The sequence below is a fragment of the Platalea leucorodia genome (genome assembly GCF_965183815.1).
Source record: "Platalea leucorodia genome assembly, contig: HAP1_HAP1_SCAFFOLD_373, whole genome shotgun sequence".
NCBI lineage: Eukaryota > Metazoa > Chordata > Aves > Pelecaniformes > Threskiornithidae > Platalea > Platalea leucorodia.
In genome coordinates, this window is record NW_028121208.1 from 878 (window position 1) to 11,370 (window position 10,493).

Consider the following 10,493-nt stretch of genomic DNA (forward strand, 5'->3'; position numbering starts at 1 on the left):
AGTTGCACCAGGGGAGCTTTAGGTTGGATATTAGGAAAAATTTGTTCACCAAAAGGGTTGTCAAGCATTGGAACAGGCTGCCCAGGGAAGTGGTTGAGTCCCCATCCCTGGAGGTATTTAAACAATGTGTAGATGTGGCACTTAGGGACATGGTTTAGTGGTGGACTTGGTAGTTTTTGGTTTGTGGTTGGACTCAATGATCTTAAAGGTCTTTTCCAACCTAAGTGACTCTGATTCTGAACCCCTCAGCCCCACATGCCGTTCTTCAGGGCTTTGGTGAATCCTTTATCAACCTCACGTCACCAGTCTGCCTTCTACAGCTGTATGGTGGAGCCTTGCTCACATGCTGGAGTGCAGGGCAGTCATGGGAGAAAAGCAGGACGCAGCCACGTGCGTTGCATCTGCTGAGCAGGATGGAGAGCAGTGGCTTGAAGGGGGGCAGCCTCAGAGCTCGTGAAAGGTGCGGGAGCTTGGTGCTGCCATCCTGGCTTGTGGGGTTAGACCTAAGGCCCAGAGCTGGGTGTGCAGCCTGGTCCCTGGGATGACAGGGCAGGCTCTGTCTGAAAGTGCAATACCTGCTCTTCTCAGAGCCCTTGAGGCGTCGCATGGCTTCACAGGCACCAGAACTGGGCCCCAAGCAAACTGGACTCAAGGCTGCTTTGGTTTTTGAGAATGGACCTGAAGGTGGTGCCCCATATCTGCTTAGAGCAGACGGAAGAAGGCCTTAGAGAAGACAACTTGTCTTCTGTGGATACTCTGCTGTTCCAGCACCAGATTTTGCAGGTGGTTGAGGGGGAAAGATGCGAGAGGTGGCCACACTTTGCAGATAATTGAAGGAAGAGCTGGGGTCATTTTGGGGAGAGGAATCTGTCAGGGACAGCGGTACCCAGGAAACCGCATCAGTGATGCCATGGAAGTCCAAGGTGACCTAGCTAACGGCACCTGAAACCCCAACTCTGTTCACAGATGGGGCAAACCTGGGAGCAAGAGGGAAAAAAAATAACTGGGGGTGGGTGCCTTGTTTGGGAGGAGACAAAGGCGGAGAAAGGGAGGAGTGAAGGAAGAGGAGGGGGATGTATAAGCATGGAAAGTGGGGAGAAGGGGGGATCAAGGAGCCAGTCACACATAAGCAAAGTGCTGGTTGGTTTGCTTGTTTGCCTGAGACCTGCACCTGATCACCACAGTCCGTCCTACCTTCTTTTTGAGAGCGATTCCAAATCCTTTTCTGTGTGGCCCCACTCTGTGTCCCCAGCGTGACGGGGGTGGGTCCAGAGGCCTGGCTGCTAGCAGTGGCAGAAGGGAACACAGGTCACAGGGCCCCAGCAGCTGGAAACAGCGAGTGTCTGGGGCCAGCTGCTGGTGGGAGCGCTGTGGGCGTGTGCAGTTGGCTAGTGAACTCGAAGCTGGACTAGCTCACGAGCAAGAGGAGAGCGAGCCTTTCAGTCATGGGGCTGGCATGTGGTTGCAGCCCACCTGGTTGATCAGCCCCAGCACCCACAGACCTCACAAGAGGACCAGGCCTGCCAACCACCAGCCACATCTCCACCTCCTGGAGTCATGAAGGACTTGGAGGTGCTTGAGCATGCATACCCTGAGCTGCTTCTGCCTAGGCATGTCCCCTCTGCACTAGCCATGCAAGGTCCTGCCTCTGAAGCTGCCAGGACCATCCATCCCATCCTCCTCTTGCTGTGCTCTTGGCCCCTGGCAAGTGCTGCTGCTGCAGCTGCCAGCTCTGTTCCCACCCAGGGGTGCACAGCGTGCCTCCAGCTGAGCTGGGATCTCTGGAGACTGGGGCATGCCCTTTGCTTCACCTTGATGATGGTTTGAAAGGAGCTGTTCTGGCTCTGGAGATGATGCTGTCTCATGGTCCCTCCCTGAGCCAGTCCGGGTTTCTGTCAAGAGGCCTCAGCTTGAACGTCCAGCAGAGAGCACAGGGTCCCCTGAGCTGCCCTCCTAGCAGGGCTGGCAATCTCCCCAACGCACAGTTTGCTGCCCCAGTGCTCCATCAGTCAGCGGTGTCACTGAGCCAAAGCTGCAGGGTAGCTCGAAGGCTGAGCTTGGGTAGTTGGGGGCGGGGGGTCTGGTGGGTTTGGGATGGGGTTCCAGCATGGAGCAACGGAAGGGGATGGAGCAGCAAGAGGCCAGGAGCAGTGGCAGCAGGAGGGCTTAGGAGTGCAGTTTGGTAGGCAGCAGGGCGGGATCCCTGCCCTTCCTGACCTGGCTGTCCCCAGACTCCATGCGCTGTTCAAAAAGCACTTTCTGCAGTTTGATCTCCTTCGGGACTTGCAGAAGCTCCGGCCCTGCGCCGCTCTGCAGCAGATCATAGTTCTCGGCTGGGTCTGACTCCAGGCCAAAGAGCAGCGGGGGCAAGTGAGGGGTCAGCGGGGTCAGCCCATGGCAGCGCTGGTCTGGGGTTGGAGCACTGTGAAAGGATCCTGCAGCAGAAACCCCCGGGTGTAGCTCAGTTTCTTCTCTTGGAGCTTTGGACAGGCAAACCATAGGGGACTTCACAAAGCTGCCCGTGCAGAGGAGAGGAGGCAGCACTAACCTGGTGTGAAGCACCGGGCCTTGTACTTCCCAGAGCAGCCGGAACCAGTAGACTTGTGCAGACGGGGGATTTCTCCTTTCAGGTCCGCTGGAGCTGAATCAGGTGGGCTCTTGCGCCCAGGAGGCTTGTCCTGTCCCAGCCTGATGGATGTGGCTGCTGCTGTTGCCGTGTGTGTGTTCAAGAGACTTAACGCTGCATTCCAAAGAGCCAGGTACACAAACACGCACGCAGGCTTACACAGTTAATGTGAACGGCAAAGCAGATTCGCATAGAGAGAGCAATGCCTTTACCAGCAGCCATGTGTACGTAACCACCACTTACGTAAACATAACCACAGCCCCGGCCTTTTCTGCCTTTGCAGATGATCAGGATTGGATGTTTGCTAGTGAAACATAAAGCCACCTTCACTCCCCAGATTCATAAGCACAGAATGTTCCTAGTCCTGAAATAACAGTATGGAAATGAAGTCCAGGTAATGTCTGTGGCTGGATGTCAAGCTCTTTACCAAGTCGTTCGTGCAAACCTTGGGTCTTTCTAGATCCGTGTCTCCTGGGTCATGAGAGAGTCCAGTTTCGAGTCCACCAGTGCATTGTACACACACACACACAGGGATCCCACCAGTAGACGGCCTAAGGCTCTTTGTGTTGCCAGCTGATGTCCCCAAGACCTCGAGCCCCCTGTGACCTGTGTTCCCTTCTTCCACAGCACCCTCACCCTCCTCTCTGACCGGGCACAGTTTCAGCCCCGTTGAGTGACTCTTTCCCTTTGTGCCCTCCTGTCTGCCTGCAGCCTCATTTTGCAGGTGCCGGGCATGGAGGTCCTTGCCTTGCACAGGAGACTGAAGTGGACTGAACCATGGTTAGCTGTGAAAATTGAAACTTTATTTCAAGAACTAAGTCAACTTGAGCATTTGTGTGGACTCAGTGGAGTGTGGGCAGGACAGAGCAGGCCTTTGACACTGAGGCTGCCTTTGGATTGGCATTGCCCCAGAAGGAACTGGCTGTGGTACACTGCAGGCTGTGCTGGATCCTGTTCCTCCTGCTGCTCAAGCCTTTTTTCCCCATAGGACCTGGAGGAGCTCCTGCACGCGAGTAAAGAATTTCAGCAGCTTCTGGAGTGGAAGTGGGCAGGAGCTAAACCTGCCCGATTGTGTTGGCGTTGGCCTTGGCCTCTGAACGGGGGTTGAGGCGGTGAGAAAATGACTCCATGCCCGTGATGTTGGCACAGCCCTTAGTGCTGGGTGCAGTCCCATCTGTACCAGGATCCAGTCGTAGAAGTGCTGAGTGGAGGTGTAGACCCCGGGCTGTTTTGCTCTCGCACAGCCTTTCCCCCAGCTCGTCACTCCAACAAGCCAGAAGTAGTCGGCGTTGTTGTCTTTGCACACAAGAGGACCACCGCTGTCACCCTGCAGCAGGGCAGAGAGCATTAAGGTGTTGTTGGGTGGCCACTGTCGGCACTATGGCTGGCTCCTTCTCTCTCACAGCACCTGCCAGAGCTGTGTTCACTGCACAGAACGGCTCTGCTCGGGTGCTGGAGCTTCCAGCACCTTGACTGGGAGGGGGCTGTGGGCCTGTAAGGCAGGGCTCTCTCATCTCTGCACAGTGATCCTGGATGGGTGGAAGACGGAGGTGCCAGGGTTGGGATCTGGAGCTCTGGGCTGCCAAGAGCACTAGATGGGCTTTTGGGGGAAGGGGAGGTGAGCCCCAACAGCGGTGGGGACCCAGCGGTGGCAGGGTGACTTGCCAGGCAAAGCCCGTGCTGGGGTGCGTTTGGGTGGTTGTGTCAGGGCTGCCTGTGCTGCCAGGGGTTGACTTGTAGCACACCCCTACCTGACAGGTGTCGATGCCACCCTGCGGATAGCCAGCACACAAGTTGTAGCTGTGGATGGCCCCTCTGTACCACCGGCTGCTGTTACAGAGGTTGACATCAATGAGGCGGACCTTGGCCTCCTGCAGGACATCCGTTGCTCCTCCAGCTGTGAGCACAGAAAGGAATTAACACCCAGCAGCTCGTTGCCAGTTCTCCTCGCCTGTCTGGGTGAACCCTTTCTGTGGGGCTTGGCTTTGCGTCTTGAGAGGCGTTGTACCGGTGTTTCCCTTCTGCCCTGCTTTGGGGAATGGCTCAGGCCCATCTCTCTGTAGGCAGACGTCCCCGCAGCCTGACTCTGGCTTTCGCCTCTGCTCTCAGGAAGCCCAGCCCGTCTCCCCAGTGTGCCAAGCTTGCACTCAGGACACGAGCACTTTTTGGGAACTCACATCTCGCGGTCGTGGAACCCCAGCCACTGACGTAGCAGGTTGTCAGCTCTGACACTCTCAGCGAGGCGTCGGGCACACAGGCAAGCTGTATGTAGTAGCTGCACTGGACAGGCTGGTCCAATTCCAGCAAGGCAATGTCGTTCCTCTCCAAGATATTACTGTAGTGTTCGTGAACCAGGAGCCGCTTAATATGGCGCACTTGGACCTCAGGGCCCAGCTGAGTCAGCTGGGTGGCCCCGACCACCACGCGCCACATGGTGATGTGCCTGGAAGGCAGATGGAGAGAGGGGTCAGAGGGAGCAGAGCCGTGTGCTGCAGCAGCCCAGCAGTTCCCTGCCTTCTCCTTCACAGGGGAGAGAGGGCAGCAGCGCTACGGAGAGTGCGACTGCCCTCGCATGCCTTAGGTGCAAGGGATGTCGGGCTGGAGGCTGCTAGGAAGCAGTGGCACGAGCCCAGCCTTCTCCTGAGCAGTCTCTCAGCTGGGCTCTGGAGTGCGCAGGCACTGGGTGTGCTGCAAGGAAACGGGATGGGAGTAGCACATGGTGCTGTGTCCAGGGCAGCTGCTAGTGTTGTGGGGAAATGCTCGTTCCCTGGTCCTCCTTACCTGGCCTTGATGAAGCAGTGGGCTGCTGTGAGGACCCACTGTGGGCTGATGAGGGAGCCTCCGCAGATGTGCCCTGTGCCTAATTCCCAGGGCCCCTGGATGCTGACGATCCAGGGCCAGGCCCCTGGCTGGGCATCTCTGCCCCCCACGACGCGCCACGTGCTGTAGTGAGCAGCCATGGGCCGGAGCCCGCAGGTCCCTCTGCAACCAGAAACTCATTACTGTCCTGCTTGACCACTCGCTGCTGTTGAGGCTGAAGGTCAGCCGTCTTCCCTCCCCACAAGGCGTTGCATGGACAGCAGTGCCAGGGAACCCTGTGGGGTGTGCGTCCATCCGTCCCTGTTTCTGCTTGAGCCCCGTAGATGAGTTGTGCCGGCAGCCTGGGTGCTGGCAGGGAACTGAGGCTCCCACATGGGGTTCGGGAAGCTGTGACGTGGCCACGGGGGACAAGCGGGCACCCTCCAGTGAAGCCCATAATGGTTGCCCCAGCTCCCTCCCAGAGCCTCGGGCCGCTTACCCACAGCTGTCCCATGTGCTGTGCACAGGCCAGCACACGGCCAGCAGGACGAGGAGGGGGAGCAAATTCATCGCTGCCACCAGTGCAGCAGCCGACGTAGTGCCCGCAGTAGTCACATTGCCCGCGGTGGCCTTGTCCCCGGGGCTGATGATGTCACAGAGTCGCTGGTTCCGGGTGATGGGCACGGTGGCCTGTCGGGGGAGGGGGGCAACATGGGGGGTTCCAAGCAGGAGGGGAGGCAGAAGCTGGGATCGGACACCCCCGACAGCCCCCCGCTGAGTGCTCTGCTTGCGGGATGAGGGTGTGCAGGCCCCGTGGCAGGCAGCAGCGCCGGGCTCCGAGCGCTGCCTGCTACCAGCTAGCAGGAACAGCCCAAGTGGGGCATCACAGCCTCTTTGGGGAGTTCACTGCCACCCTGCTCTCTGCAGCCGTTTGCCGCCAGCTCCTTCCCAAAAGATATACACCAGAGATGATAGCTCCTACAGGCAGCGTGCACATGTTTGGGTGTTGACCCAATCTGGTTACAGCGGCGGTGGGCAAGCAGTGATGTGCAAGCCAAATAAGCCAAGCGTACCCACGCAGTGTCAACCTTCCTGCACAAAGCGCAGTGAAACGCGGATGCAGCACGGCCCACACTGGCTCTGTCAGCCACAGCAGCCCCCGCTGGCAGGCTTCATGTCCTTGCTGTCTATGAGTTATAGCGCTGTTCTGGGCCAACGCTGACAAGGGCACTTGTGGCGCCTGGTATGCGTGGCCACGGACATGCAACTCTAAGCTCTCGACAGAGAAGGGTGCTCCTGCTCTCAGCCCCACGTGCCATTCTCCATGGCTTTGGTAAATCCTCTGTCAGCCTTGGCAGATTGGCATAGAGTACATCTTCTTCTTTCAGCCTCTCAGGATCGGGATGTGATTCTCTTCTGAGCTGACTGAGAAAGAATGTCATTCATCTGTTAGGTCGAGATGAGTTCTTGAGTATTAGTCCCTCAGGGCTGTATTTTACCAAACAGATAGCTGGGTCCTCTCATGACCTTGCATGTTTTCTTCTAGGCTCTTCTCCCTGTTTTACTAGCAATGACAAATACAAATTTGATCCCTTTAAAGTTTATTCAAGCGATGTCCTTCCAATTCTGTCCTTACCATGCTGCCCATTTCATCCAGCAAGAAGCCAAGAGGTGACTGGAGCAGTACCTAGTCAAAAATTGCAGGACATCTTGCTGGAAAAAGAGCATAACCTATTGTATGGCTTCCCCTGATACAGTCAGTAACTGCCTTTGTCTTGCTAATTCAGCCTGCAGGTTTCCGTGGGACTCCTCTGTGCTCCAGGGTCTAAATATACCAGCTGGCACCAGTGTTCGCCTTCCTCTGCAGACACCGGGATGATGCCCTCCTCTTAGGAATGCCAGGTAGGCATTCGTTATTGCTGTCATGTGGGTTGTGATCTGTCTCCTGCATCCTGTGAGAGCGCATAACGCGTCAGCTTTCTGCTCAGCATCAGGGAGAGAACACATACCCTTAGGAGCACAGTCTCCTGCTGTTCTCTATCAAGTACAGTGTCAGGCACGGGCTTCCTTGCTGACGTTAATGGTAGGAACCATCGCAGCTGTGAATAGGTGTCTGCACCTGCATGAGGGGTCTGGGCTCCCACTGTAGTCTATGGAAGTTTGTTTGTCGTGGTTTAGGGCGTGACTGATCTTACCTAATAAAAGCCTTTCCTCTAGGACGTGTCAAGCCAGCCTTGAACCCCCTGATTGCAGGGACTGTACGGGAAGTCCAAGGCAAAGGGACTTGGTGTTGACAGCCATATTGTAGACAGAACCTCTGTGTAGATGAATCCTGTTCTTAGTGTTCTGTGTGTGAGTGGATGCTGCTCCAAGAGCGTCCTCTGCCTTGCCTTCGTTTGCTGTATTGCACCCGGAGTAGGAAATGATCAACCCACAGCTCTTAAGACAGGCCCAGTCTGCAGAACAGTAGATCCAGCTTCCTGCAGAGAGGTGGGGAGCGGCTGCCTGGGCAGTGCTCGGGGGCGAGCATTTGGGGTCTGAACTACATCAGCTGTTGTTTCTATAAGAAAAGGTGGATCATCTGGAGCCCTCCTCCTCCTGTGCTGGCATGCAGGCTGTCTGTCTATCAAAACTCTGAGCTGTTACTGCTGTGTCAGCACGTCCTGTAAATACGCAGCATCTTTGTTCCAAAAGTGAAATAAAGCCTCTGGCCTACTGAGGTTGGGGTAGCGGGACCTAACTGCCTGTTAAGTAAAAATACATCCCAGTTGAGTCATTGGTACGCTGTGAGCGTGCCCTTGACTCACAGGAATATAGGTAACATGGCAGAAGGGCAGTGGGGAGTTCTGGCACGTTCCAGCTGTCCCAGCATGCTGGCAATGCCGTTGAACACATCCTTTCTAAACTTGACACAAACAGCTAGCACTGGCCCCAGCATCTGCATCGATGGCCAGGTCCAGCGGAGCAATCTGGGCACTGCTTCTGGCTCCTAGTGCCTAAAGGATGAGAAAAGGCGACGCAAGCAGCTCTCTAGTTAATGTCTTTGTCCCAGGATCCCCTGCAGGGCCATGTGCTGGAGATCTGGCAGAGCCTATTTTCAAAATGCCCTGTATATCTCGTTCAGGGGGCTTGCTGCTTCCAGCAGAGGTGACTAATACTACCAGTTCATGAAGGAGAATAAGGCCTGCCTGCCAGGGACTTGGAGTTGGAGAGGGGTTTGAGTTATTGGCTAGAGGTGGGGGTTTGTCTGGGGCTTTGTCTTTAAATGCAGCCCTGACGTTATGGGTCACAGCTTTTGGGTGCTTTCAGTAGCTGCTCATGCTGGATATCATCACAGGCAGGCAGGTGATTTCACTTTGACTTTTCCAGAAGTATATGCTTTTTTTTTTTCTTTTGTTTTTTATTTTGTCCCCAGGGTGGGATTTGGGGTTCAGTGCATCATTAGTTAAGGATTTTCCAGGTTCGGTTTCTGAAATGCAGAGCCAATGTTGAGACACACAGGCGTAGTGCAGCAACATCTCTTCCAAGAAAGGAAACAGAAGGCATTCACAAAAGCATAGGACTTCCTTTCTAATTCAAGATGCTCATAATACTCGAGGAAGACCTTTCTGTTACACAGAAACTCCTTGCAAGAATACCAGGAGAAGGACAAGTGCCATCTGCTTCTCTTGACAGAGGAATGGTTACACATCCGTCATTATTATCAAAAGTAACCTGTGGTTTAAAAAAAAAAAAAATGGTTTGAGTGATTTGGGCATCTGTGACATCTAAGGACTTGTAGCTGTGCTAGTTCAAGGTAAAGCTTTTAGGGAAATTCCTTGGCTTTAGTCTTTTTACCCGAAGCCATAAACTGGCCCAAATCACAGCTTCTTGGAAGCAGAATATAAGATGGATTTCTTGGAACGCACAATGAAGTGCTAGCCCTCTTCCAGGGAGAAGAGCATGATAATCCTTTCCATATGGGATTTAAATACCTCCTATTGTTAAATGTAAACGGCAGGAAGAGAAGAATGGGTCTTTTAGACAGAGTGATACTTTGCTTGCAGTAAGGGTTTGAAGGTGCCATGCTGTACAGCATGACACCAGCGCAGCCACGCTGAAGGCAAAAGAGGACATCCTGTAAAGAGGGAGAGATGTGGCCCTGCTCACTCTTTCAGGTACCCATGGCGTAAACCTGCAGACAGCTCCTGTAAAGAGCCCCTTGGAGCAGCAAGGTTGAGCAGCAACCCCATGAGGTGAGGCTGGGAAGGGTGTGGGGTGGGATTCTGGACAAAACTGTGGCTGTCAGGGAGCAACTGGGAGCTTTGACCTTGGGAACTGCACTGTGGCTGAGGAGAGGTGAGGAAGGGTGGGGGCCATGCGAAACTGCTTGGGGTTTTTGTGTATGCTGATGATTTTGTCTGTTCCTGACAGCTGGGCGCAGAGCTTTGGTCCTGACAGCCTCGCCCCTCTGCTGGAGACCTTAAAAGGCTCCAGGAGGACAAGACGCTGCAGGGTGAGGCACTCGCTGATCAAGTGGGCATTACTGCTGAGTGTCTGTTGTTTCCAGAAAGCCACAAGGCTTGTTGCTGCTCTGTGCTCTTCTTGTCTCTCCTAGCACAGCCCCACAGACGTGGAGCTCTGTGTCCATCTGTGTTTGAAGTGTTCTTAATCTTCCTGTGTTCTTAGTCTTCCTACTGAGTTTGAGTTTAACTAGTATGATCATACAGAACATACTGCAATAACTGACCAACTCCACGTAATTCATCTTGAATTCAGAAAGCAGTGCCAGACTTTTCATGAAAAGAAAAACAAGGGGAAAAAAAAAAAAAAGGTAGTGCTTTCAAAGGAATAAAATTTATTTAATTTTAGTGAGTAGGTAGGTCAACAGAGCATGTACATGCCTTTCCTGGTGTCCAGCTATCAATGTGAGGGGGTACGATTATGAGAACCTGCTATGATACTCTTGGTTTTTTTGCATTTTTACCATCTTCCATGAAAAGAACTACCGAAGGTGGTAGCATAAACTGTATGCATTTGACAGTGTTTTCTCAGTGGGGAAGTTCAAACCGGTGACTTGCCCGTTATT

General features: G+C 54.3%; 1 protein-coding gene across 1 annotated transcript; it reads right to left on the minus strand.

Annotated features, from left to right (window-relative positions):
* Positions 1-3,593: 3,593 nt before the first annotated feature.
* Positions 3,594-5,586, minus strand: LOC309604129 (acrosin-like; the record flags this gene model as incomplete). Its single annotated transcript, XM_082339041.1, has 4 exons — positions 3,594-3,953; positions 4,378-4,523; positions 4,804-5,069; positions 5,408-5,586. The coding sequence occupies 4 exons, from the start codon at positions 5,584-5,586 to the stop codon at positions 3,594-3,596; spliced, it is 951 nt and encodes a 316-aa protein (XP_082195167.1).
* Positions 5,587-10,493: the final 4,907 nt, after the last annotated feature.